The following is a 27,895-nucleotide window of genomic DNA, read 5'->3' on the forward strand; positions in this document are numbered from 1 at the left end:
GTCTCAGTCATGTGCGAAACATAAAAATTTTTATCTGGCTTTGATCAAAAGAGGAACAGTGATTACTAACTACTGAATATCAGAATGGAGGAAAGGATGTGGAAATGTTGATCAGTTGCACTTCCAAATGAGTAGGAATTTGTAGTGTGATATTCCGCAGTGGGATGACTGTAAAGATTTACTGTGAACTAATATCTCAAAACTGGAAAGAAAAGATTTTTAATGTTTTTGTCATGAACAGGTGGAAAATGAAGCAATTTTAACTTCATTACACAAAGTACACATATATTGAAACATTTCATAATACATTCATAATTGTATTCATAATTTCTGAGTTTTTAAGTGCCATTTAAAACAATAAATTCACTTAATGAAAAGAAAAATACCTAAGGCTACATTTAAAATAAAATAAATCCTTTGTTACTCTTGGGTTTCTCATGAGTATTGAGAAAATCCTATATTCCTAAACAGTAATTTAGGTAAGATACATAGTTTCATTAAAACATTACAGTAAATGGTAATCAATCAAATTTTTGTATAAATACAAAAAACCTGGAAGGTTAAAGTAGAAACACTTAGAGGCTGTGGTGAGTTAATAACTATGCATATTTCTGGACTCTGTGCTTGTAAATTATAACCATAATTAACAAGACACAAGGATCAAGATAAATTTTTCTAAAAATTCTAGACCATCCAAAGGAATAAGGCAATCAAATTAATCATCAATTATCAGAAAGCTTCAGGAAAATCCATAACTATCAGGAGTTATGTGTCATCAGTAATAAAGTTCTCTGCCATTGTAAAGAAATATATTCTATATTGTACTCTTTGCCTAAAAATTTAAGAATGCAAAATATCCCATGTAGAATTAAATGTAAACACCTTTATGATATTTAGCATTTTCTTTTCTGTAGCTTTTGACATACTATTTTTGTATGATGCCATAAAATTTGTCATTCTAAGTCATAATTCTTCAGATCATCTCACAATTTCCAGATTTTAAAAAAATATAAAACTGAACTTAAATCACATGTATACTGACATGAAAAACTTCATGTTATAATATTTGACTCAAAGATTCAGGTTAAATGGCTTGAGTAATAATTTCTAATAATATTTTCATTTGAAATTTAACATCAAATATCAGCACAAACAAAAATTGGGATGCTACGTAGGAAAATAATATATATTCATGCACTGATTTGTTAATGAAACACAGCAATGTTGCTCTGAAAAGACATAGTATCCCTGGAATCAAATTTTATGACACAACAATTTGGAAAGGAGTAATTTCCTCACAGTCTCCTTCACATCTTTATTCCAGAGACTGTAGATGAGTGGGTTAAGCATGGGGATGACTACTGTATAGAAGACAGAGGCCACCTTGATCAGGAGCCATGAACTTTTGGTTGTTGGAACACAGTAGAGAAAAAGAAGGGGCCCATGGAAAATAGTGATGGCTGTTAGGTGGGAGGCACAGGTGGAGAAGGCTTTGTAGAGACCCCCCGTTGATGATAAAATTTTAGGACAGTGATGAAAATGAAAATATAAGAGGTAAGAACAATTGATAGGCTAATTATTTCATTGAAATATGCAAAGATTAAAATTATCTTCTGGGTAAGGTAGGGGTCAGAGCAGGAAGCAGCTACAATGGCACCATGTTCACAAACAAAGTTATTTATGAACTTCATTCCACAAAAGGATAAGGTCAACAGAAAGTATATGAATATTAGGGAACAGACTACAGCCCAAGAGTATGAGGTAGCTACCAGCAAAGAACACAGCTTTGGGGACATCACTACTGCGTAGAGGAGAGGGTTGCAAACTGCCACAAATCGGTCATAGGCCATTGCTGCCAACATGAATGTTTCTGTAACCACAAATAAGGAGGCTAAGAAGAACTGCAGGATGCATCCTGCAAAGGAGATGGTTCTGTCTTCCACAATCAGGTTTTCTAGTAGCTTGGGAGTCACTACACTGGAGTAACAGAAATCAACAAAGGACAGGTGACTGAGGAAATAGTACATGGGGGTGTGGAGTTTGAGATTGACCCTGATGGTCAGGATCATGCCCAGGTTCCCCAGCATGGTGATGGTGTAGACAGCCAGGAATACCAGAAACAGGGGCACTTGGAGGTCTGGATACTCAGAGAAGCCCAGGAGGATGAAGGTGACTCTGGAAATCTGATTTTCTTGGGTTCTGGGAGAAAAAAGGAAAGCATGTTCACAGAAGTGAGTAGACTCAGTACAATGAGGAAATGTTTGGATTCTCAGTGTTTACCCATAAAGTATGTCATAGAGAATGATTTCGATCTGCCATCCAAATGATCAAACGTCTATCTTTCCAGGGAACTGAATTCATAGTAACCCTCAGTCTAGCCTTTGCATCAATCTCAGTTTACTGAAAATTTTTTCCTTGGAGGGAATAGTCATCATGAATTCCAACAAGCTTCCCCTGCCTCATCTGTTTAACTTTAAGAACTTAGAATCCATGTACAAAAATTATTGGAAGAGTAATAAAATTGCTTTTTTATTGTTTTTTCCATGGCTATTTCTGAATTTCACTTTCCAATGAGCTTCACATATTGTCACACATTTCTTTCCACATATTCTAGATCTTTCTTACAGAAGAATAATTCATAGTTACTGAAAAGTATAAATGATTGTATCTGTTCTCTGTGTATTACAGTTTAGATATTCAGGATAATTTAAATTGTGACAGATTCAATTACAGCACGTCCTGACTATGTTTTCTGTGTTGAAGTCTGTACCACATCATCTTCAGGTGGTCATGTTTGTGTACCTCAAAGCTTCCAAAAATGAGACATTCCTTCATGGGCAATTACAATAGTTGGTTAGTTTTATTTCTGCACTGAATTGTTTTATAAACCCACATAGTCCTTCCAATGCTCTATTCTCCTAGTTTCTTTATTTCATTCATTAATTTGATCCCCACTTAACTCATTCTCTTAACCCTGGCAATGCCACTAAATATGTCATTATAAATATTTGGTAATCCTGAAAAAATATCATTTTCATATAGTATCTGCCACATAATATAGACTCCAATAACACACATTGAGTAAGTGAATGTGTGGATATGTAAACAAATGTGTTCTTGGCCCATGTTATATATACATGGGATGAAAGCCTATTCTAATGCTGAAAGTGTTAGAATTGACTGCTTGATTAGAGCTGCAGTGTAAAATCAAAATGCACTGAGATACTTCTTGAGTCTTACAAACATGTACCTTGTAGGGAAAAGGGAAAGGGGACATTACTAGAACCTCTGCAGTAAGTCCTAGTCTCCTGAGAGCCACAGCAGCACAAGGCAAATTACGGGAAAGGTAGAAAAATGAGACTTTGAGAAGAATCTGAGCTTTGGGTCTGATCAGTGCCCCTCTGGGCAGCAAAGATGAAAGCCCCCAGTTTACTGCACTTTTATTCAGTACATCAGGAGAAACGAATGTAACAAATGACTTGCAGAGAGTTCAGTACATCGGGATAAACAAGCTGTAACAAATGACTTGCAGAGAGTTCAGTACATTGGCATAAACAAAATGTAACAATCCAAGAACAATGAGGAACTGAGTAGATGAAGATTTTGTTCCTCCCAGGATGTCTTCAACTGTTGTAATCTTGTCCTGGAGCATCACAGAATCACCCAGTCATTGAGGTCTCAGTTGTGACCCGGGGCCAAAATGGAATTATGTCTCAAAATGCCATAGCTGGCCTGTAGGCAGGAGAACTAGGCCTAATCAAATGGTTTTTCCCTAAAATTATGTAGCACTTCTCCTGACAGCAGCTGTTTTGAAACTCTATAGGATATGATCATCCTAAATTAGTGTAAAGTAAGGACAGTTACAAACATAAAAAAGGGATGCAATGGATTATTTTTCTCTGACCAACAGTGTCTCTTCACCACGCCATGCAGTTATTCTCAGAACTACATCATGATGGCTTAATTAACCCTAAAGAGGTGTTAGAATTAAGGGGCACCATCCCGAGTTCACTCTAAGAATTTTATGCCTGTGAATTTTACATATATGATAGCATCCACTGGGTTATTATGAGATTTTATCCAAGAGAACACACATGACTTATGTTTCCTGCATAGTAAGGTATTATTCACATGTTCCCACAGTTTTTCTTCTTCAACTGCTCCTTTAGATTCCTTCAGTTTGATAATTGCAATTTGGTCTCCTACTACACATATTATTTCTCTATTGTATTTTTTTTAAATATAACACAAAACATACTGAGTCTAAATTCCATGAATAACATACTCTTTTACTGTTGTAAACTTTTTCCGAAGGTCTGTATTTTTTTCTCTAAGTGTATAACACATTTTGAGAAGCCCCAGGTTGAATGGAAATCATTGCTGACAAAGGCAAATACATTTTCTGATACATATTCAGCCATTTCTTACCCTTGCATTTTTTCTACATGTGTGGCTTTTCATCCACCTCCTACCTTCTGTGTTCATATTTATGGGATTTGGACTACAGTTTCTAATCTCCCACTTAGCCCAAGGAAGGGTCACCCATGGTCAGCTAACTTGTGATTCATGGTACTATATATGTATTCCTTCCTTCCTAGTGATGCCTGCCCTAGCTTTCCAATTAGGTGTCCTCTATCTACTCCATGTGTCATATGCATTTTAGAAACCAAACAATTGGGCTGGGGATTTAGCTCAGTGGTTCTGCCACCTGCCTCAAAAGCACAAGGTCCAGAGTTCGATCCCCAGTACAAAAGAAAACAAAAGAAACCAAACAATTGCAAGGCTACACCTTGTGTTCTTTATTCTGCTGAGAGGTAATCTAAGAAACAATGCCTAAAATTGCAAATGATTCAGTAAAACAAATAATTCTTATGACATATTAAAACTAAAGTCTGTGTGCATAAAAATGAGAATATAGTGATCCAGAAAGAAGAAAATATTTTCTGGTAATATAGGCCAGTTAATAATAAATCAAATCCATTAAAAGATAATGAAACAAATATTTTTACCTTGCTTATTACGTGTTTGTCATGGCAGTTAGATTTGCACATGGGTTTGCTCCCTCCAATTATTATGGGGACAGATTTTTTCACTTACTAAGAATTGACAACTCACCCCCATGCAGGATGCTTTGACTCCTTCATTTATTGGAGATTTCTTACAGTGGACTCCAGAAAACTGCTGGGAATTCAACCTTTTTAAAAAAAATATGAGTAAGCCTGAAGAAAAGTAGTAGGAACCTACTGGATTTTTCAATGACTGTTGCAGTAAGATGACCTTTTCTCCTATCTTTTGAAAATCAAATCTGTGATAACAGAGGGGAAGGGAGATCAAAAAGCTAAATCCTAGCACCAAGTGTGCCACACATATCCGCCTCCAAGGCTTTGGGGCCTTGGGGACATTAACCCCAGAGAATGCAATGGTCATGGTGCCCAGGAGGCCACATGTTGAGCAAGTAGATGAAACAAAGCTCCTGTGTGATACTTTCATTTTGCAGTAATTTCTCAGATTAGCAAACACTTTCATAGGCAACTTTAATTCAACAACTTTAATTTAAATCTGTTTATCAGATTTAATAAATTCTGTCTTTAAATACCTAGAAAATAAAATGACATAAAATAGAAAGTCAGCTACCAAGGAACAATCTAGACATTACTACTCTTAATCTTTATTGCACTTCTGTTTTTTCCCCACTCCTATGCATGTGTATATCGATCAGTATATAGTGGATATAAAACTCATTCAAGAAACAAAAATTATTCCTTTTTTTGTATTAAATTCTTTTATTGGTACATTGTAGGTATACAACACAATTACATTTCTCATTGGGAACTGTCCCTTTATATAATGCATCTTGGTTCTTATTTTTTCCCCATTCCTAGCCCTCCCTTCACCCCCTCCACCCTTCCCTATTTACAAAGACTTTATTTCCATTTTTTCCATTTCTCATCATTTTTCCTTTCCCTTCTTTCCTTTCCCCTGACCCTCCCACTACCCCTACCCCTTTGGACCTTTTCTTCCTATTTTGCATTATTGATTATTCATTCTAATCATTGGTACATTTTAGGTATACAATATAATGACATTCATCATTGGAAATTTGCACCTTTACATAGTCTCTCTTGGTTCTTATTTTTCACCCTTGCCCAGCCCTCCCTTCAACCCCTCCAATCCTCCCTATTTACAAAGATTTTGTTCCTATTTTTCCATTTTATCATATTAATCCCATTCCCTTCTATCCTTTCCCCTAGCCATCCCACTTCCTTCCCCTTTGCCCCTTTTCTTCCTATTTCACGTGACCTATTATACATTTTGTCCTTATTTACACTTTCAGTTTCTCACACCAGAGAAACTATTCGGTATTTACACATGTGTGTCCTATTTATTTCACTTAAGAGTATCACCTCAATGTGCATCCACTTAGCTATAAATGTCTCTCATTTCTCATTTTTTATGGCTGAGTAGTACTCCATTTCATAAAAATCCCACATTTTTTTTATCCAGTCTCCAGTTGATGGGCATTTGGGCCGTTTCCAAGTTTTAGCTATCAGAAAATACACTGCTATGAACATGGGTGCACATATATCACTGTGGTATGATTCCTTTAATTCTTTGAGGAAGATCCCCAGCAGTGGAATAGCAGGGTCAAATGGGACTTCCAGTCCTAGTTCTTTGAGGTATCTCCATACTGATTTCCACAGTGCTTGCACCAGTCTACACTCCCACCAGCAGTGGAGCAGGGTTCCTCTTTCCCCACAGCCCCACCAGCATTTGTTATTGGTTGATTTCATGATAGCAGCCATTCTTTCTGGAGTGAAGTGGAATCTCAGTGTTGTTTTCATTTGCATCTCTCGAATGACCAGTGATGTTGAACATTTTTTCATATATTTATTTGCTATTTCTACTTCTTTGTCTGAGAATTGTCTGTTCATTTCAGATGTCCATTTTTGGATTGGGTCTTTCAATTTGGGAGGTCTGATCTTTTTCAGTTCTTTATAGATTCGAGATAGTAGACCTTTGTCTGAGGAAGAGCAGGTAATGATTTTTTCCCACATTGTGGGTTGTCTCTTCACACTGCTGGTGGTTTCTCTTGCTGTGCAGAAGCTTTTTAATAAGAAAAGATCCCATTTGTTGATTGTTTGTGCTAGTTCACGAGCAACTGAAGTTTTGTTCGTAAAATCTTTTCCTACACCGATGTGTTCAAGGGTTCTACCTAACCTCTGTTCCAACTGGTTCAGAGTTTCTATTTTAATGTTTAGATCTTTAATCCATTTTGATTTTAGTTTAGTGCATGGTGAGAGATATAAGTCTAGTTTGAATCATTGGCAAGTGGAAACCCAGTTTTTCCAGCACCATTTATTAAAGAGGCTATCTTTCCTCCAGTGAGGGTGTTTGGCTCCTTTATCGAAGATGAGATGGCTGAGTGTGTCTGGCGTGGTTTCTACATCTTCTAATCTGTTCCACTGGTCCTCAAATCTGTTTTCTTGCCAGTGCCATGCTGTTTTAATCACAGTAGCTTTGTAGTAGAGTTGCAGGTTGGGGATTGTGATACCCCCTGCCATGTCTCTGTTACCTAGAATAGTTTTTGCTATTCTGGGTCTCTTCTTATTACAAATGAATTTTTGGATTGTTTTCTAGAGTTCTATAAAGTATGCTGCTGGGATCTCAATTGGAATTGCATTAAATCTATATAGCACTTTTGGAAGTATGGCCATTTTCACTATATTAATCCTTCCTACCCAGGAGCAGGGGATGCCTGTCCATTTTCTGATATCACCTTCAATCTGTCTTTTCAGAGTGTCATAGTTTTCAGAGAAGAGGTCTTTGATTTCTTTCATTGGGATGATTCCTAGGTATTTCAGTTTTTTGGATGTTATTGTGAAAGGAATTATCTGCCCTATTTCTCTCTCAGTGAGTCTGTCATTTGTGTAAAGGAAAGCTATTGATTTTTGTGTGTTGACCTTGTAACCAGCTACTTGACTGAATTTGGTTATTAAGTCTAGAAGACTTTTGGTGGAGTTCTCGGGGTCTTCTATATAGAGTATCATGTCATCTGCAAATAATGACAATTTGACTTCTTCATTACCTATCTTTATGCCTTTTATTTCTTTCTCTTGTCTAATTTCCATGGCTAATGTTTCCAGAACTATATTGAACAAGAGTGGTGATAGTGGACATCCTTGTCTTGTTCCTGATTTGAGTGTGAAGGATTTCAGTTTTTGACCATTTAGTATGATATTGGCTGTTGGTTTTTCATAGACGGCTTCTACCAGTTTGAGGTAGAGACCACCTATTCCAATTTTTTGGACAATTATTCCTTTTAAATATTACATTGTAGTTGAGCTCTTCTTATCCAATGAATAGTTAATTAGCATCTAGAAATAACTATTTCATTTTCTTCTAGTAAATGCATTAGCATGATTTTCATTTTTTGTGGTACTTTTTTTTCTGGTACTGGGGATCGAACTCAGGACCTTGCACTTGCAAGGAAAGCACAGGGCCACTGAGCTAAATCCCTGACATGAATTAGCTATATATTTCAGTGGATTTCAAAACTCATTGTGAACTTCATTATAAATATACATGGAAAAAATTCTCAAACACTACTAGAAACTATTCAACAGAATATTAAATGATTTTAAATATTATGCTGAGCAGAATTTATTCCTGGAATGTGAATATAATTCAACATTTAAAAACCAATCCATGTTTTCAGGCATAGTAGTACTGATATTGCAGAATCTCATCAGTACTCAGGAGGCTAAGGCAGGAGGATCATTGTAGTTTCAAGGCTAGTCTGGGCTACATAGTGAACTCAAGGACAGTTTGAACTAGAAAATAAGACCCTGGGTTGCACAGAACAGGCCAAATCAGCCCACTGCAGACAGGCAAGTCTGCCCACACCCTACTGAGGTCCTGAGTTGCACAGAACATGCCCAATCAGCTCACTGCAGACAGGCAGGTCTGTGCATGCCCCACAGAGGTCCTGAGTCACACGGAAGACACCGAATCACCCTGCTGCAGACAGGCAGTCACCTGGTTTCACACAACAAAGATGCACAAGACACCAGACCACCAGACCAAGGCATTGAGTAGCGCTGTTCCTGGCCCAGAGGGAGGGGCTTCTGAGCCATCATCCCACTGCTCCTGGTCCAGAGGAAGGGGCTTCCCAGTCACCATCCCTCCCACTGCTCCCAGCCCAGAGGAAAGGGATTTTGGGCCACCTTCTGACCCGCTGCTCCTGGCCCAGAGGAAGGGGCTTCTGGGCCACCATCCCTCCCACTGCTCCTGGTCCAGAGGAAGGGGCTTCAGGGCCACCATCCCTCCCACTGCTCCCAGCCCACAGGAAAGGGCTTTTGGGTCACCATCCCTACTGCTGCTCCTGGCCCCTGTCCCACCTCTCCCAGCTCAGAGGAGGTAATCTGTGCAGGCAATAATGCCACCCACCCCAGTCGAAATGAGAAAACATGTAAATAAGTCTCAAAACCAGACTTCTAGATCACCAAAACCAACCCCAAAGGGAAATGAGATGGAACACTCTGATACTCAACCACCTGGACCCACTGAACTGGCAACAAAAGGGGATCTGGAAAAAATGAAATCAGAAATAATTTCTCAGATAACAGGAGAAATTGTGCCCCTGGTGCAAGACATGATTAATAAATCTAGAGAGGAGCTCAGGAACATGATGGAATCCCAACATAAGAAACAAATGGAATCCATAAAACAGATGCAAATAGATTTCCAGGAAATGAAAAACACCATTGAAAGTCTACACAGCAGAATGAGCCAATGTGAGAACAGAATTTCAGATATAGAAGATAAGACTGGAATTAGTGACAAGGAAAAGAAAAATTGCTTCAAAATTATAAGGGAACATGAGAAATCAATATAGCAGTTACTAGATGATGCAAAGAAGAATAACATAAGACTCATTGGGCTCAAAGAAGAAATAGAAGAGACTGCAGATGACATAAAAAAATCTCTCCACAGAAATAATGGCAGAAAATTTCCCAAGCAGGGGAAAAGAGCTTGACATATAGATAAGTGAGGCATATAGGACTCCAAATAGCCTTGATCAAAAAAAATCTACACATAGGCATATAATTGTTAAGATTCCAGAAACACAACAGAAGAACAAAGTTCTCCAAGCAGTCAGAGAAAAGAAACAAATCACATACAAAGGAAAGCCCACCAGAATCACAGCACACTTCTCAACACAAACCATCAAGGCAAAAGAGCTTAGAGTGACATATTCCAAGCCCTAAAAGAAAACAGCCTCCAACCCAAATTGATTTAACCTGCAAAACTATCTTTCAAAATGGATGGAGAAATAAGATACTTTCATGAAAAAGAGCACCTTAGGAACTTCATGAATACCAAACCAGCACTCCAAAGAATTTTACACAATATCCTAGGAACAGACATTGAGGATCACGAACCCGGGAAGCAAAGAGAATGAACCCATTTGGCATGACAAGACATTAAATGTAAAGGGGGAGAACCCCACAAAAAGAAAAAGTCATGGCAATGACAAGTCAATACTTTTCAGTTGTAACCATCAAGGCTAATGGTCTCAATTCACCAATCAAAAGAAATAGACTGGCAGAATGGGTCCAGAAGAAAAATCCAACAATATGCTGCATACAAGAAACACACAATTCAAAAGGAAACTCATAGACTGAAAGTTAAAGGGTAGAAAACAATACTCCATGTGACAGGAACCCAAAAAAAAGCAGGAGTAGCTATCCTCTTGGCAGATCAAGTAGATTTCAAACCAACACTGATTAAGAGAGATGAAGAAGGACACTACATTATTGTAAAGGGAACAATCAAAGAGGAAGAGATGACAATCATAAATATCTATGCACCAAACACTAGTGTACCCAACGATATAAAACAAATACTAACGGACATGAAAAGTTATATGTGCACTAATACAATTGTAGTGGGGGACCTCAACACCCCACTGTCACAAATAGATAGATCAACTAGACTAAAAATAAGTAATGAAATACTAGAACTCAATCAAACTCTTGAACAAATGAATTTAACAGATGTTTACAGAGCCTTCCACCCCACAAAATCAGAATACACATTCTTCTCAGCTGCACATGGGTCATTCTCAAAAATAGACCACATACTCACACATAGAACATGTTTAAGTAAGTGCAAAGGAACTGAAGTTATCCCCTGTATATTATCAGACCATAGTGCGATGAAATTGAAGAGCCATAGCAAAAGAAACTCAAAAAATTTCATAAACACGTGGAAATTGAACAACACACTTCTGAATAACCAATGGGTCACACAGGAAATTAAAGAAGAAATCAGACAGTTCCTTCCATTAAATGACAATGACAATACAACATATCAGAAGCTATGGATCACAATGAAAGCAGTCTTATGAGGGAAATTCATAGCAGTGAATACTCATATTTGCAAAACAGAACGAGCCCAATTAAACACCCTGATACTGAACCTCAAGCTTCTAGAAAAAGAAGAACAGGACAACCCCAAAGCTCATACAAGGGAGGAAATTATAAAGATCAGAGGAGAAATCAATGCAATGGAGACTAAGAGAATGATACAAAAAAATCAATGAAGCCAAGAGTTAGTTCTTTGAAAGAATCAACAAAATTGACAAACCTTTAGCCAACCTTGTCAGAAAAAGGAAAGAAAAGGCCCAAATCATGCAATTAGGAATGAGAAGGGTGAAATTACAACAGACCCAGCAGAAATCCAGAGGATCATCAATACCTACTTCCAGAACCTATATGCCAATAAGATGGACAACACAGAAGAAATGGACAGATTCCTAGATACATATGAATTACAAAGTTGAACAAAGACCTAAAACTTCTGAACAACCCAATATCAACCAATGAAATTGAAAATGTAATTAAAAACTTATCAACTAAGAAAAGCCTGGACCCTGATGGCTTCACTGCTGAATTCTACAAGACGTTTAGAGAGAAACTGCTGCCACTACTGTTTAAACTCTTCAGTGAAATTGAAAGGGAAGCAATACTCCCAAATTCATTCCTGGAAGCAAGCATCACCTTGATCCCCAAAGCAGAGAAAGACTCAACTGAAAAAGAGAACTACAGGTCAATCTCACTAATGAACATCGATGCAAAAATCCTTAATAAGATACTGGCAAACAGAATGCAGAAAATCAAGAAGATCATACACCTGATCAAGTGGGATTCATCCCAGGGATGCAGGGATGGTTCAATATATGCAAATCAATCAATGTAATACACTATATCAATAGAGCCAAGGACACAAACCATATGATTATCTCAATAGATGCAGAAAAAGCATTTGACAAAATCCAACATGCATTTATGATAAAAACCCTACAAAAAATTGGAATAGATGGTCTCTACCTCAAACTGATAGAAGCCATCTATGAAAAACCAACAGCCAGTATCATACTAAATGGTCACAAACTGAAATCCTTCACACTAAAATCAAGAACAAGACAAGGATGTCCACTATCACCACTCTTGTTCAATATAGTTCTGGAAACATTAGCCATGGCAATTAGAAAAGAGAAAGAAATAAAAGGAATAAAGATAGGAAATGAAGAAGTCAAATTGTCATTATTTGCAGATGACATGATACTCTATATAGAAGACCCCAAGAACTCCACCAAAAGTCTTTTAGACTTAATAACCAAATTCAGTCAAGTAGCTGGATACAAGGTCAACACACAAAAATCAATAGCTTTCCTCTACATGAATGACAGACTCACTGAGAGAGAAGTAGGGTAAATAATTCCTTTCACAATAACATCCAAAAAACTGAAATACCTAGGAATCATCCCAATGAAAGAAATCAAAGACCTCTTCTCTGAAAACTATGGCATTCTGAAAAGACAGATTGAAGATGATATCAGAAAATGGACAGGCATCCCCTGCTCCTGGGTAGGAAGGATTAATATAGTGAAAATGGCCATACTTCCAAAACTGCTATAGAGATTCAATGCAATTCCAATTGAGATCCCAGCAGCATACTTCATAGACCTCAAGAAAACAATCCAAAAATTCATTTGGAACAAGAAGAGACCCAGAATAGCAAAAGCAATTCTAGGTAACAGAGACATGGCAGTGGGTATCACAATCCCCAACCTGCAACTCTACTACAAAGCTATTGTGATAAAAACAGCATGGTACCGGCAAAGAAACAGACTTGAGGACCAGTGGAACAGATTACAAGATGCAGAAACAACGCCAGACACACTCAGCCATCTCATTTTTGATAAAGGAGCCAAACACCCTCACTGGAGGAAAGATAGCCTCTTTAATAAATGGTGCTGGAAAAATTGGGCTTCAACTTGCCAAAGATTAACATTAGACCTATATCTCTCACCATGCACTAAACTAAAATCAAAATGGATTAAAGATCTAAATAGTAAAATAGAAACTCTGAACCAGTTGGAACAGAGGTTAGGTAGAACCCTTGAAGACATCGGTGTAGGAAAAGATTTTACGAACAAAACCTCAGTTGCCCATGAACTAGCACAAACAATCAACAAATGGGATCTCTTTTTATTAAAAGGCTTCTGCACAGCAAGAGAAACCACCAGCAGTGTGAAGAGACAAGCCACAATGTGGGAAAAAATCTTCACCTGCTCTTCCTCAGACAAAGGTCTACTATCTCGAATCTATAAAGAACTGAAAAAGATCAGACCTCCCAAATTGAAAGACCCAATCCAAAAATGGACATCTGAAATGAACAGACATTTCTCAGACAAAGAAGTAGAAATAGTAAATAAATACATGAAAAAATGTTCAACATCACTGGTCATTCAAGAGATGCACACGGAAACAACACTGAGATTCCACTTCACTCCAGAAAGAATGGCTGCTATCATGAAATCAACCAATAACAAATGCTGGTGGGGCTGTGGGGAAAGAGGAACCCTGCTCCACTGCTGGTGGGAGTGTAGACTGGTGCAACCACTGTGGAAATCAGTATGGAGATACCTCAAAGAACTAGGACTGGAAGTCCCATTTGACCCCGCTATTCCACTGCTGGGGATCTTCCTCAAAGAATTAAAAGAATCATACCACAGTGATATATGTGCACCCATGTGCATAGCAGTGCAGTTTGTAATAGCTAAAACTTGGAAACAGCCAAAATGCCCATCAACTGGAGACTGGATAAAGAAAATGTGGGATTTTTATAAAATGGAGTACTACTCAGCCATAAAAAATGAGAAATTAGAGACATTTATAGCTAAGTGGATGCACATTGAGGCGACACTCTTAAGTGAAATAAATAGGACACACATGTGTAAATACCGAATAGTTTCTCTGGTGTGAGAAACTGAAAGTGTAAATAAGGACAAAATGTATAATAGGTCACGTGAAATAGGAAGAAAAGGGGCAAAGGGGAAGGAAGTGGGATGGCTAGGGGAAAGGATAGAAGGGAATGGGATTAATATGAGAAAATGGAAAAATAGGAACAAAATCTTTGTAAATAGGGAGGACTGGAGGCGTTGAAGGGAAGGTTGGGCAAGGGTGAAAAATAAGAACCAAGAGATACTATGTAAAGGTGCAAATTTCCAATGATGAATGTCATTATACTGTATACCTAAAATATACCAATTATTAGAATGTATAATTGATAATGTAAAATAGGTAGAAAAAGTCCAAAGGGGTAGGGGTAGTGGGAGGGGCAGGGGAAAGGAAAGAAGGGAAAGAAAAAATGATGAGAAATGGAAAAAATGGAAATAAAGTCTTTGTAAATAGGGAAGGGTGGAGGGTGTGAAGGGAGGGCTAGGAATGGGGAAAAAATAAGAACCTAGATGCATTATGTAAAGGCACAATTCCCAATGAGAATGTAATTGTGTTGTATACCTACAATGTACCAATAAAAGAATTCAAGAAAGAAAAAAAAGAAAAGAAAATGAGACCCTGTCTCAAAACCATTCAATGCAATATGACATAAAATTCAATGTAACAGTAAATGGAATAAAGAAATACATATGTGACCCTCTCAATTGGTGCAGAAAGAAAATTTGACAAATGACAGCACACTTTCGTGATAAACATACTAAAAATTTAAACATACATGGAAATTTTCTCAAATAATAAAAACCATCTATAAAAAAATCCCACATCAACCTTCATATTCAATAACCAAAAACTGAAGGTTTTCCTCCAAAGATCATGAACCATGCAAGGATACTTGCATTCAACATTTCCACTCGGGATAGTGTTGCCAGTTTTAGCTGCAGGGAAGAAAAAAATTTAAGTAATTCAAATTAAAGAAAGAAGTTAAATTTACTCCTTTTCACAGATGCCATAACCTTATATATAAAAGTTACTAAAGATTCCAAACACATATGAGTGTGCCCACATACACAACCACACATATACACACACACACACACACACACACACACACACACACACACACACACCATACAACCAATAAACTAGTTCAAGCAAAATTCCAGGTCTCAAATTCTATATGAAAAAAAAAACATTTGGGTTTGAATAACATCAAGGAATAACTTGAAAATGACATTAAGCAAATAATTCATAAATAATAGCCTCAAAAAATACATAGAAATAAACGTTTTTTCAATTAAGTTTATTTGTACATTTAATGTATAAAATACAGTTACATTCATAGTTGGAATCTTGTACCTTTACAGGATGTATTTTGGTTCTTATTTTCTCCCCTTCACCTACCCTCCCTTCACCCCCTCCACCCTTCTCTATTTGCAAAGACTTTGTTTCCATTTTTTTTCTTTTCTCATGTTTTTTTCTTTTCCCTTTTTCCATTCCCCTACCCCTCCCACTTCCCCAATCCATTAGACCTTTTATTCCTATTATGCAATATCAATTATACATTGTTTTAATTACAATATCAAAATTTAGAGGACATTACCACAGATTTTACAGAATTTAAAAGGATATAGAAAGCATATTACAAAATCTTTTCTGAAATAAATTTTACAACTCTAAGAAGTACCTTGGAAGACAAATTAATGAAACTGACTCTGGAGGATATATAAAATTTGAATAGCACCTATCTTTAGAAACTACATTCCTAGCTTGAAACCCTACCTATACTACAACAGGCTCATATACATTTTAATTGATGAATTATATCAAACATTTAAAGCAGAAAAAAGAAGGAACATTTCCCCCTTATTTTAGGAAATCAGCATTGTGCCAGTACTAAAACTGGATAAAGATAATAGAAGAAAAAAGTATGAACATAGATGAAAAAAATTTTCAACAAAACAAACTATTAGAAGTCAGATCTGGCAGTAGGTAGAAAGTGGTTTTATTATAGGGATGGCAGTGTTGGTTCAGCATTGGAAGATCCACCCCCAAAAGTCATCATTTTAACAGAGGAAAGGAAAAGGCCATATGATCCTGTCAGTAGTTGCAGAAAAAGTATTGGACTAAATTCTACAGCTGTTCATGGTAAAAGCTATCAGGAGACTAGAAGTAGAACAGAAACTCCTCAACAGATAAGACATGTGCTCCATACTTCCAGCAAAAATGCCTTATATGAATGGAAAATATACAATGCTTTCTCCCTAAGGTGGGGAACAAAGGCAGATATGCCTACTCTTCATCTGTCCATTATACTTTGAAACATAGGCCCAAATCAAAATAGTCTGGCAATAAAAAGAAACAATTAGCATAGGATTGGCAAGATAGAAGTAAAATCTTTATATGTAGATGAAACGATCATCAACAGAGAAAATATTAAGAAATATCTAGGAGCCCCTAGAACTTGTATCTGAATTTAGCAGGATGAGAAAACACAAGGCATATATAAAAATTCAGGTCTATGTATACTTGCTATAAATGAAAAATTGGCTATTGAAATTTGAAAGTTATGTAGGAGTACAAAGGACCTAGAAGAGTAAAAAGAAAAAAGTGTTGGAAGACATTTATTACCTAATTTTAAGACTTACTCTAAAGCTACAGTAATCAAGGCACTGTTGGTGTAAGGAAAGACATATAGATCATTGGAATAAAACAGGGAATCAGGGAATCTAGATATAGAACCACACATATATGGTCCAATGAGTTTTGAAAGATTATTTAACATTAACACTTTATAGAACATAAACAACTCAGGAGCAGAGGAAAAGATTGTGTTTTCAACAAATGCTACTAGAACATCTGTTATCTGCATGTAAAAAATTCACCTCAACCCTTTATTTTCATTCATAAAAATAACTTGAAAGGATCTATGAACCTAAATATGAAAGACTAACACAATAAAACTTTAAGAAGAAATTATAAGGGAAAACATTCATGAATTTAGGGTAGGCAAGAATTTCCTAGGATACAAAAAAATATGATGTATAATAGAAAAAATTGATAAATGAGATTCCTTTGAAATTTAGAAATTTAAATGACATCATTAAGAAAATGAAAAGTAGTCCTTAAACAGACCATATTTAGAATACATATAACCTATGACCAGAATATATAAAGAACACTTTCAGCTCATTAATAGACAACCCAATTAAAAAGTACACACAAGAAGGTGATAAATAGCCAGTACAGCACAAGGAAAGGTGTGCAACACTAGAATCAGAAAAATACTAATCAGTACAATAACAAGATCATATTGTACACTCATTAGGGAGATGAGGTTAAAAGTTTTAAAAGAATAAATGTCAGCTTAGGTGTGAACCAGTTAGAACTTTCTAATACTGCTAATGTGAATGTAAAATGATAAAACCATTTTGGAAAACAATATAGGAATTCCTTGTATTACTGTTAAGAACCAACAGTTCTTCTGTTCTTAAGTTTTTACTTAAGAAGAGTGAAAATACATATTCACAATAGATTTGTACATACAAGTTGACTATCCCTTATCTGAAATTCTTGGGACCAGAAGTGTTTAAGATTTTGGTTTGAAATCCACTTGATCTGCAAAGAGAATAGCTACTCTTGCTTTTTTTCAGGTTCCTGTCACATGGAGTATTGTTTTCCACTCTTTAACTGTCAGTCTATGATATTCTTTATGAACTGTTTTTTGTACTCAGCATATTGTTGAATCTTGCTTCTTGACCCATTCTGCCAGTCTATTTCTTTTGATGGATGAATTGAGAACATTAACATTGATGATTATAACTGATACCTATTGACTTATCATTGTCATGACTTTTTCTTTTTGTTGGATTCTCCCCCTTTGTGTTTAATTTCTTGTCATGCCCAATGGATTCATTTTGCTGGGCTTCCTGGGGTTGTGATACTCAATGTCTGTTCCTAGGATATTGTCTAAAATTTTTGGAGTGCTGATTTGGTATTCATGAAGTTCCTAAGGTGCTCTTTGTCATGAAAGTATCTTATTTCTCCATCCATTTTGAAAGATAGTTTTGCAGTGTACATCAATCTGGGTTGGAGGCTGTTTTCCTTTAGGGCTTGGAATATGTCACTCCAAGCTCTTCTTGCCTTGATGGTTTGTGTTGAGAAGTCTGCTGTGATTCTGATGGGCTTTCCTTTGTATGTGATTTGTTTCTTTTCTCTCACTGCTTGTAGAACTTTGTTCTGTTGGGTTTCTGGAATCTTAACAATTATATGCCTATGTGTAGATTTTTTTGATCAAGGCTAGTTGGGGTCCTATATGCCTCACTTATCTGTATGTCAAGTTCTTTTCCCCTCCTTGGGAAGTTTTCTGCCATCACTTCTGTATACAGTTTTTTTATATCATCTGCACACTCTCCTGTTTCTTGAGTCCAATCAGTCTTCTAGTAGTTGCTGGATTGATTTCTCATGGTCCCTTACGATTTTAAAGCAATTATTCTTTTCCTGGTCACTAATTGCAACCTTATCTTCTATATCTGAAATTCTGTCCTCACATTGGCTCATTCTGCTGTGTAAGATTTCAATGGAGTTTTTAATCTCCTGCAAATCTGTTTTATGGATTCCATTTGTTTCCTATGTTGGGATTCCATCATGTTCCTCAGTCCCTCTATTTTTTATATGTGTCTTCTCTAGATTTGTTAATCATGTCTTGCAGTATGGGCACAATCTCTGCTGGTATTTGAGAAATTATTTCTGATTTCATTTTTTCCAGATCCTCTTTGTTGCCAGTTCAGGGAGTCCAGGTGGTTGAGTATCAGGGTGTTCCATCTCATTTTCCTTTGGGGTTGCTTTATGTGATCTGGAAGTCTGGTTCACTTAGGTGGGTGGTACAGTGGCCCAGAAGCCTCCTCCTGGGCACTGGGAGTGGCTCATCTCCTCTGCATTGAGGAGGGTAGTACAGCAGCCTGGAAGCCTCCTCCTTGGCACTGTGACCCACATAGGAATAAACTTAACCAAACTCCTACAAGAATGATACATGGAAAACTACAAATTGCTTACAAAGATTCTAGAGGACACTAAATAAATGGAAAGACGTATCTTGTTCATGGAAGCCTTCATATGTTCTCAACAGGATAATTTACAATGACCAAAAAGTGGAAGCAACAAAACTAAGCCTCAAGAGATGTGTGAATTTCAGCATGGATGGACCATAGCAGTATGGGTGGTCCCACATGTATGGGGTAATGTTAAGGTTAGGTTTGCAGACACTCAAAAAGGAACCACTTACTAGAGGTCAGGGTTGGTGACAAATGGCAAGTTACTTTTTAATGGAAACACTTCCAGCTGGAGATGTTGAAAAAGTTTTTAAGATTGTAGTTATGGCTACACAACAATGTGGTCCTGGACTGTCCCACTAAAAGCAGGGACAAGTGACCCCAGCTCTTAATGCTGAGGACACAGCAGCTTCTCAGGACAAAAGCAGCAGAAGAGCCCTGGTGCCACCTGGAGGATGGTTCCATAAGGAATCCTGATGTCCCTGGGGTGGGAGAGGGGCCAGGCAGGGCCAGAGTGAGAGGGACCCACGGGGAATGCCAACCAGGGCCCCAGCCACATCTACCAGGTGTCCTGACCACATGTGATGCCAAGCAGCACAGAACTGGAGTCTTCTCACAGTGCCCCCACTGGGAGCTACTCTGCATTTGACTCCTTTGTTTTTCCAGAATCAGATTCCAGGAGGTACCCAACTAAAATCCCATCAAAGCCCCAGAAGCAATTTGAAAATCCTTTCCCTGAAACCAGTGAAGTAACATCATCTTTGGACAACTTTTCAACCCAGCTTCTGACTGCTCAGTTGTAGTGGATTGACTAATGGTTAACTTGCAACATCCAGCTGAACCAAATCACCATGATCTGACATGAAGGATCCAACTGAGGATTGTTGCCACAGCCATAAAAACAGAACTGGAGATGAAGATCATGGGCTGTTGATTTTCTAGGAGAAGCTTGCTGTGGATGGTTTTCCTGATGTGTAGTTGGCTGTTGTCATTGGAGGAGAGGCTTGGGGCCTTGCTGTCACTGGGAATGGCTGTTGTTTTCCTCAGGGGAACTCTGATCTTCACTGAGAGCATCACTTCCTGGCTCTGGGATAAATCCCTCAGCCTGGGGGCACAAATCCTTTACCCCTCTGGCATAGGTTTCTGGCTCTGTCACTGGCCTTTGGGCCTTCCGGGTGCAGATCCTCAATACAGACAAATGAGACATTGCCATGGGCTCTAGGCCACTGGGTGGACTTGTGAAGGACATTTCCTTGGACTGTAAGCCTTTAGTTGGATTTGTGGGGGACATTGTGGGATGCAGGCCCTTGGCTGGATGGATTCTTTGGGGCTCTAGGGTGTGGCTAATCTCTTGCACTCCTTGGTATTTGACTTTTTGGGTAAATATAATAAAATAATCCTATAAATTATGTGTTCTGTATTAATTATATTCCCTTCCTAAAATGCTGACTTCAATGTCAGTCTTGAGAAAAAAAAAATCATTTTTCAATAAAAATGCAACTGCTGTCTAAAAAATTCCCATGCAATCACACATACAGGAATGAACTAAAACTTCTCAGCTTACAAGATTTTGAAGGAACATAAACAACTTTAATATTTCTACACATAAGAAGCTAACCAGGTGTGGAGACATACACTTGCAGTCCTAGCACTTGGGGAGGCTGAGGCCACTTGGGGAGGCTGATTGCAAAGTTCAGGTCCAGCCTGGGCAGCTTAGCAATTCAGCAATCACTTAGTCAAAATAAATAATACAAAACAGTTCAGCTTGGAGCTCAGTGAAAAGGCTCTTGGTTCAAATCCCAGTGAGAAAGGGCCAGAGGGCCCTGCACGACCATCTGCAAAACTCAGCAGAGATATCAGGGAAATGTCTCTGGCCATCAACCCACTCCTGCCAGAAGCAGGCCCAAAGCCAGGGGGAGAGGAGGCTGCCACAAGCTGCAGCAGGAAAATCTCCATATGCATGGTGTGCTCCATAGAGGGATGGAGCCCAGGGCCTGTGCATACAAAGCACATGCTGTACAATGGAGCTACATCCTGGCCCTTGGCATCATCATTACTTTGTGCAGAGAGGTGATGGCTGATGCAAGGTCCTCAGCTTCTCCAGACACCAGCTTTGAAGGACAAGGTGTCTCTTTATGCTTCCTGCCAAGGCAGCGACTGCCCCTCCACATTGGCTTCACACAGGCTTTCACACTGATTTACCTAAGAGGAGATATTCAATGGCTCTACCACAAATAACAACCTGCTCTACAGTGATTTTCTCCTTCACCTAGCAAGGTGACTAAAATATTACTTTCAAATAACCACTTCTATAAGGTAATATTAAACAAAGCAAATACCACAGTCCCAAAATCATTCACCTCCAACACAGAGCAACTGACCCCTGGTCATCACCTCCCCATCACTAAAAATTGAGGCTTCCTTGTTTGTGTTTTCCCCCTGACCTGGACCAGCAGGTGCAGGCTGAACTTCACAGAAGTGTGCAGGCATCTGGGACAGTACAAAAGGATCTGAGCAGAAAAGGACCTTCTCCCAATTTTGTAGGACTTCTGCTCCCTGGTGACATCCTGTGGCTGGGACTGTAACTCTGCCAAGTCCCCAAAGCTGGCCTTTCTCAGTACAAAACCCACTTTGACATGTACTATGAAGAGCCCTGAGTTTGCACCCTTTGATTGAGCCTTCTTTTGGGGGACAGAAATGCACAGATGTTAAGCAGGTTACTTAGGTCACACTGTAAGGTGGAAATCAAGATTGCAATTGCAGCCCAGGATCCTAAAGACAACAATCACTCCTTTGCCAGAATCTGAACTATCTCAGAATTTAGTACGTGTAGATCAGCGCCCAAACATGATGGCCAAGGAGTCCAACCTGATGCACAGCATTCATTTGTAAAGTCTTAGGAGAACATGACCACATCTATTCATTTCTGTACTGAGTATGGCAGCCTGAGAATCACAGAGAACAGAATGACAATGCCAACTCAGCCTCAAGAAATGGACATAACAGCTATCTACAGAGTGTTTCATCCAAAAAGAATATGCATTTTTCTCAGAAGCACAGGGAACTTTCTTGAATACACATCATGTCTTAGGCCATAAAGGATGATGAAATCACTACAAATGAGCTGAAAAGAATCCCCTGCATGTTAATGGATCACAGTGGAATAAAACCAGAAATGAATAGAAAAATGGGCCACAGAAATTATGCAAACAGATGGATATTAATGAATACATTCTTGAGCACTCAATGGGACACAGAAAATACCAGTTGAAAATTTTAAAAGCTCCTAGAATCAAATGAAAATGTAAGCACAACACAACCAACTCATGAGACAATGAAAGCAACAGAAAGAAAATTTTATAAGTGTGAAGGCTCACACTGGAAAAATAGAGCCATCCTAATTAAATAACCTATACTTTGAGGTCCTAAAAACAAGAACCATCCAAGTCCAACCTTAGTACAAAAGAAAGTTACAAAGATTAAAATGAAAATCAATGAAATTGAGACTAAATGAAGATTTTACCAGGAGTTCATAGAAGAACTACTGTCAAAATGCTTCCAAATATTTTGAAGTTGAAAAGAAAAGATGCTGCCAAATTCATGATCAAAGCTATAATTTCCTGATACCCTAATCTTAACCCTAGCACTGATCCTTAAATCTAATCCTAAATAAAACCTAAACCTAACACTTGACCCTACCTCTAAACTATAACTCTGACCCTAACCTTCAACCAAAACTCTGAAACTAACCCTAAACACTAACTCTAATAAAACCCCTCACCATAATATTAAATCTATGCATATTTCAATCCAAATCCCTAGCCACTAACTCTAACCATATTAACCCTGAATGTAACCCTGAACCCTTACCCTAAATCAAACCCTCACCGTAACCTTCATGTTCACCTGAACCCTAAATATAACACTCATACCCTAAATCTTAACCCTAAACATAATTACTAACATCAAACTCTAATCCTAATCCACAATATCTAACACTAACCCTAACTTCAACCCCAATACCAACCAAAATCCAATGCTAAGCCCAACCCTAACCAAAACTCTAAGCCCCACCCTAACCCTAAAGCCTAACCTACCATAAACCCTAATCCTAATATCCAACTCTACCCTTAAATCTTACTGCTAATAACTACAATATTTTCATCAGGGAGTCTCAGAGTGGCCCTCTTTCTGTTGTTCACTTCTGGTCTATCTTCTGGAGCTCAAAACAATGTCCTGTATGACCTCTGCAACTCTTTGGTATGGATCCAGGTAATGGCTATGCACAGCCTCTGGGGTGGGGGGAGGGTGATGCTGCTGGCTCCAGCATGGCTCATCTCCTTGGCACTAGGAGGGCTCTGCTTCTCAGGGTTTGGGGGCTGTGGTACCCAGGGCTTCAAGCCTCACCTCTCCATGCTGGCAGGGCTCCACTCCTTGGCATTTGGGGACAACACTATGGGGGCCTGAGAGGCTCACCTAGTTGGTGCTGGGGGGGGGGCGGTCCTGCTCCTCACTTGTGGGCTGTGGTATGGAGGCCCAAGAGTCTCACCTCCCCAGCACTGGAAGGGGTCTCTGCTCCTCCGTGCTGGCGCCAGTGCTGAGGTGACTGGAGCATCTCACCTCCCTGATGATCAGGGGCTGAGCTACAGAGGCCTGAGAGGCTAACCCTCTTGGCGCTTGGGGATGGGCTCTCCTCCTTGGCAATGGGGGGGGGGGGGTATTGAGGCCTGAGAGTCTCACCTCAGCACTCTGATCCCTACAATAAATCCTGAACCTTATCCTAACCTGAAAAGCCTAACACTGCCTTAACCATGACTATGAAGCTAAAGCCACACACCAACCCTAACACCTAACCTTGATCCTCACTCTTACACTTATTTTCACACTGAACATGACACTCACCCTTATCCTATCACCACTCTCACCTTAAACCTCAAACTAAACCCAATCCTCACCATCACCCTAGCCTTCCCCATCACCCTGACAGTGTCGCTAAGGCCTAAGATTACATTTGGTCACACTCCAATATGTTTCGATTATCAACCTGCTTTGTGATGAAAATAATACACCCCATACTCACTAAGCAAAACCTTACCTCTAAAATTATCAGTCAACAAATCCTAATAGACCTAGCCCTAACATGAACCCTTACAAGACAAATAACCCTAACCCTGACCTTAACATAAAAGTCTCAACCTAACCTGACCCCAGTTTCCTATGGCAACTCACTACCATAACCACTCAAACCTGCTTCAAGGTCTTACCCTCAAGCTTACCCTAGCCCTAACTAGAGCTCTAAACATAATATTGCCCACAAGGTAAACCATTCACCATAACCCTCATCCAAACCTCACTCTAATTCTTGAATGTAGTCCTTAACCTTAACAATAAATAGGACGACCTGATTCTTAAGCCAGCTGTCTTTGCCCAATGGGTGTTGGATACATTCAGGCCTGCATACAGATAATAGCACAGGGTATGTTGGAGAGAATGTGTCATTTTGCATATGGCAAGTTGGGAAGGGTCAATCAACAGTGTGAGGTGAATTTATAGAAGCAGCTTGGAAAGGGAACCCCAGGAAGTGACCTCACTTCCTTGACAATGAACCAAACAACTTGGAGCCCACGTTTATTGCATTATTGAAGAACAGGAGCCAGGACTGCAGGGTTCCCTGCTGTCTGTGCCAAGGACACCTGGGCTGTGCATGTATCCTTGCTCCTCTCATCCAAGCTTGGGAGAGGAATACAGCACTTCCCACTGTTGTAACCGAGTGAGTTGAAACTACAGTGATGTGCCACACTCTGAGTCAGGTTCCAGTCAGTTTATTTACAGCTGGCCACTCAGACGGGCTAGTGGTGGAAAAGAATTCCTGGCCCTGAGAAGTGATTTGGTTTCTTCTTTTAAACCAGGCTTTCAGTTAGGGAGGGCTCACGGGAAGAGAAAGCAGAATTTTACTAAGCAAAAACATGCCAGGTTAGTGGGGGGCAAGAGGAAGTTGTATATACTGGATGGGATACAGAAAACATCTTGCAGCTACAGCAAATTTTCTGCCAAACAGGATGTGGGTTTTGGATGCTTTGTTCAGCATGAGCACAAAATGGTGGTGAGGCTTAAGATGGAGTCAGGTTGGCTATCACACCATTGCTCTCAGCACAGCCTCTTCTGCAGACAGGGTCTGTCCCTACTAGGCTTTCATACTGCTACCCCCTGCACTTGCCATAAAGTAAAGTACCCCCCAGACAGATTAGGGCTTAAGGTTGCAATTTCTAGGGACAGGGAATGTTTGTTTATAAAAGCCACATAGAAAGCAATCCATGGCTGATAGACAAAATTGAAATGCACCAGGTAGGGCTCAATTTCTATTCTATACATGCAATGCACCAATGCATCATGAATATATTCATTATGTACTAGAAACATGTATAAATGAGAAGATAAAACATTATAACCACAATCAAACAAGGAAATAATGTTCTGACTTGGGAAGAAATATAACAGCCACGTGAAGTAAAGCCTGCATAGACTGAGACCCTCTACCTGTCAGGCAAGGGTCCTTCAGGCAGATGCAAGAATGATGGACAGAGCTGTCCCTGTCCTGAACCCATGCACAGGCTGATGGGCTTGGTGGCCAAGCCTGGTGTCATAGGAACAAGCAATGTCATAGCCCTTGGCTCTGTGCACAGCCCAGTGCAGACACACAGAGAGCTTGCTGTGTGCTGACTGGCAAGATCCCCAGAAGCAGCTCACCCTTGGGGAGGATGAGCAAAGTCTCACTCCCAACACCCGGTGAGGACTGAGGAACAGGATAAAAACTGAACACAGCACTCAGCCAAATCTTCTCAAGGGTGCATCAGTCTCCCCCACCCACCTTTGTACCTGTGCTCAGGCACCTAATCCTCAGTACCAGCAGTGTGACTAAGACTGCTAACTCCTCTCTGGTCCCAGAATTCAGTCTCAGAGGTGGCCTGGATGTGACAGTTGGAGATGCCCCTCCCCCATACCTGCTGTCTCCAAGAAAGGCTCTGGTCTTTCTGCACCACACAACTTCCAAAGGGATCTTTGAAGACTGTGCTGGTGTGAAGAAGTCTGGGCAGGAGAGGCTTTGCAATGGCTTTCAAATAGACTTCTGTAAACCTGCCAAATATACATAGCTTCCTAGTAAATGTCTGTAGGAGGAACTAGGTGGAAACAAAGTGACAGCTGACTTAAAGGAACCCTGCTCTACACATCATGACACCAGCATCAGTGGTGCCTAGAAGGAAAATGCAATAGTGACTACCACACTCCACAGACACTCACATCACAGCTTGCTCCTTTGCTGATTGCAGATGCCACCCCGTACCACCACACTCACCTTCAGACCCTGACAACCACCTGTGTCTAGGGCACTAGGTGATGTGACTCTGGCACCAGTGGGCAGGCCAGGTAAGGAAACAGGGCAGCCTGGCCACTACCTGGCCATCAAGCAGAGCTGGACCAGCACCTTGGTTGCTCTACAGTCAGGAGTCTCCAGCTTGACCTCAAGCCCTCAGTTCTGACCACCACATGCCTATGACAATACCTTGTGATGTTGGGAGCTGCCTGAGGCCACCATAAGACAAGAACTGGAGTTCCCGGTAGCCTCATTCCCATGCCCAGGACCCAGGACAAGGCATGTTGGTTCCATCTTGGTCTTTTGACCATAGATCAATCATCCCTTGGAAAACTGGCTTTTCCCTGAGGCAGAAAGAGACTGAGGGAGCACCAAGCAGCCTCCAGAACAGCCTTGTGCAGCACAAGGCCAGGTGTGTGATTGAAAGGAGAGAAGTCAGGGAATAGGAGGAGGAGGAGAGATGGATTGATGGGGAAAAGATGGCAGAAAAAGGAAAGAACAAGAGGAATAGAAAAAAAGCACTGAACTGGGCAAAGTTCTAACCTCATTTTGCCACTCATAATACTTACACACCTAAAGAAACATCCAATAGCACACCCTACTGAGGTCCCCAGTCGCATGGAACACATGCTGAATCAGCCCACTGCAGACAGGCATGTCTGTGCACACCCTACCGAGGTCCTGAGTCACGTGAAAGACACCGAATCACCCCACTGCAGACAGGCAGCCACCTGATTCCACACTACAAAGACAAAGAGGACACCAGACCACCAGACCAAGGTACTGAGTCCCATTGTTCCCAGACCAGAGGTGGGGGCTTCGGAGCCATTGTCCCACTGCTACTGGTCCAGAGGAAGGGGCTTCCCAGTCACCATCCCTCCCGCTGCTCCCAGCCCAGAGGAAAGGGCTTTTGGGCCACTTCTGTGCCACTTCTCCTGGCCTAGAGGAAAGGGCTTCCGGGCCACCATCCCTCCCACCACTCCTGGTCCAGAAGAAGGGGCTTCTGAGCCACCATCTCACTGCTCCTGGTCCAGAGAAAGGGGATTCCCGGCCACCATCCATCCGGCTGATCAGAGCCCACAGGAAAGGGCTTTTGGGCCACCATCTCTACCACTGCTCCTGGCCCCTGACCCACTTCAACTAGCTCAGAGGAGCTAATCAGTGCA

At 39.8% G+C, this 27,895-nt stretch overlaps 1 protein-coding gene across 1 annotated transcript; it reads right to left on the bottom strand.

Moving 5' to 3' along the window:
• Window positions 1-1,254: 1,254 nt before the first annotated feature.
• Window positions 1,255-26,019, bottom strand: LOC101706846 (olfactory receptor 5D3-like). Its single transcript, XM_087207878.1, is given in 3 exon segments — window positions 1,255-1,518; window positions 1,521-2,268; window positions 25,895-26,019. Coding segments are annotated over 3 exon segments (1,137 nt in total).
• Window positions 26,020-27,895: the final 1,876 nt, after the last annotated feature.

This window comes from Heterocephalus glaber, unplaced genomic scaffold (assembly GCF_053883595.1).
Source record: "Heterocephalus glaber isolate CG9 unplaced genomic scaffold, H.glaber_assembly_v1.0 deba00000896, whole genome shotgun sequence".
Taxonomy (NCBI): Eukaryota; Metazoa; Chordata; class Mammalia; order Rodentia; family Bathyergidae; genus Heterocephalus; species Heterocephalus glaber.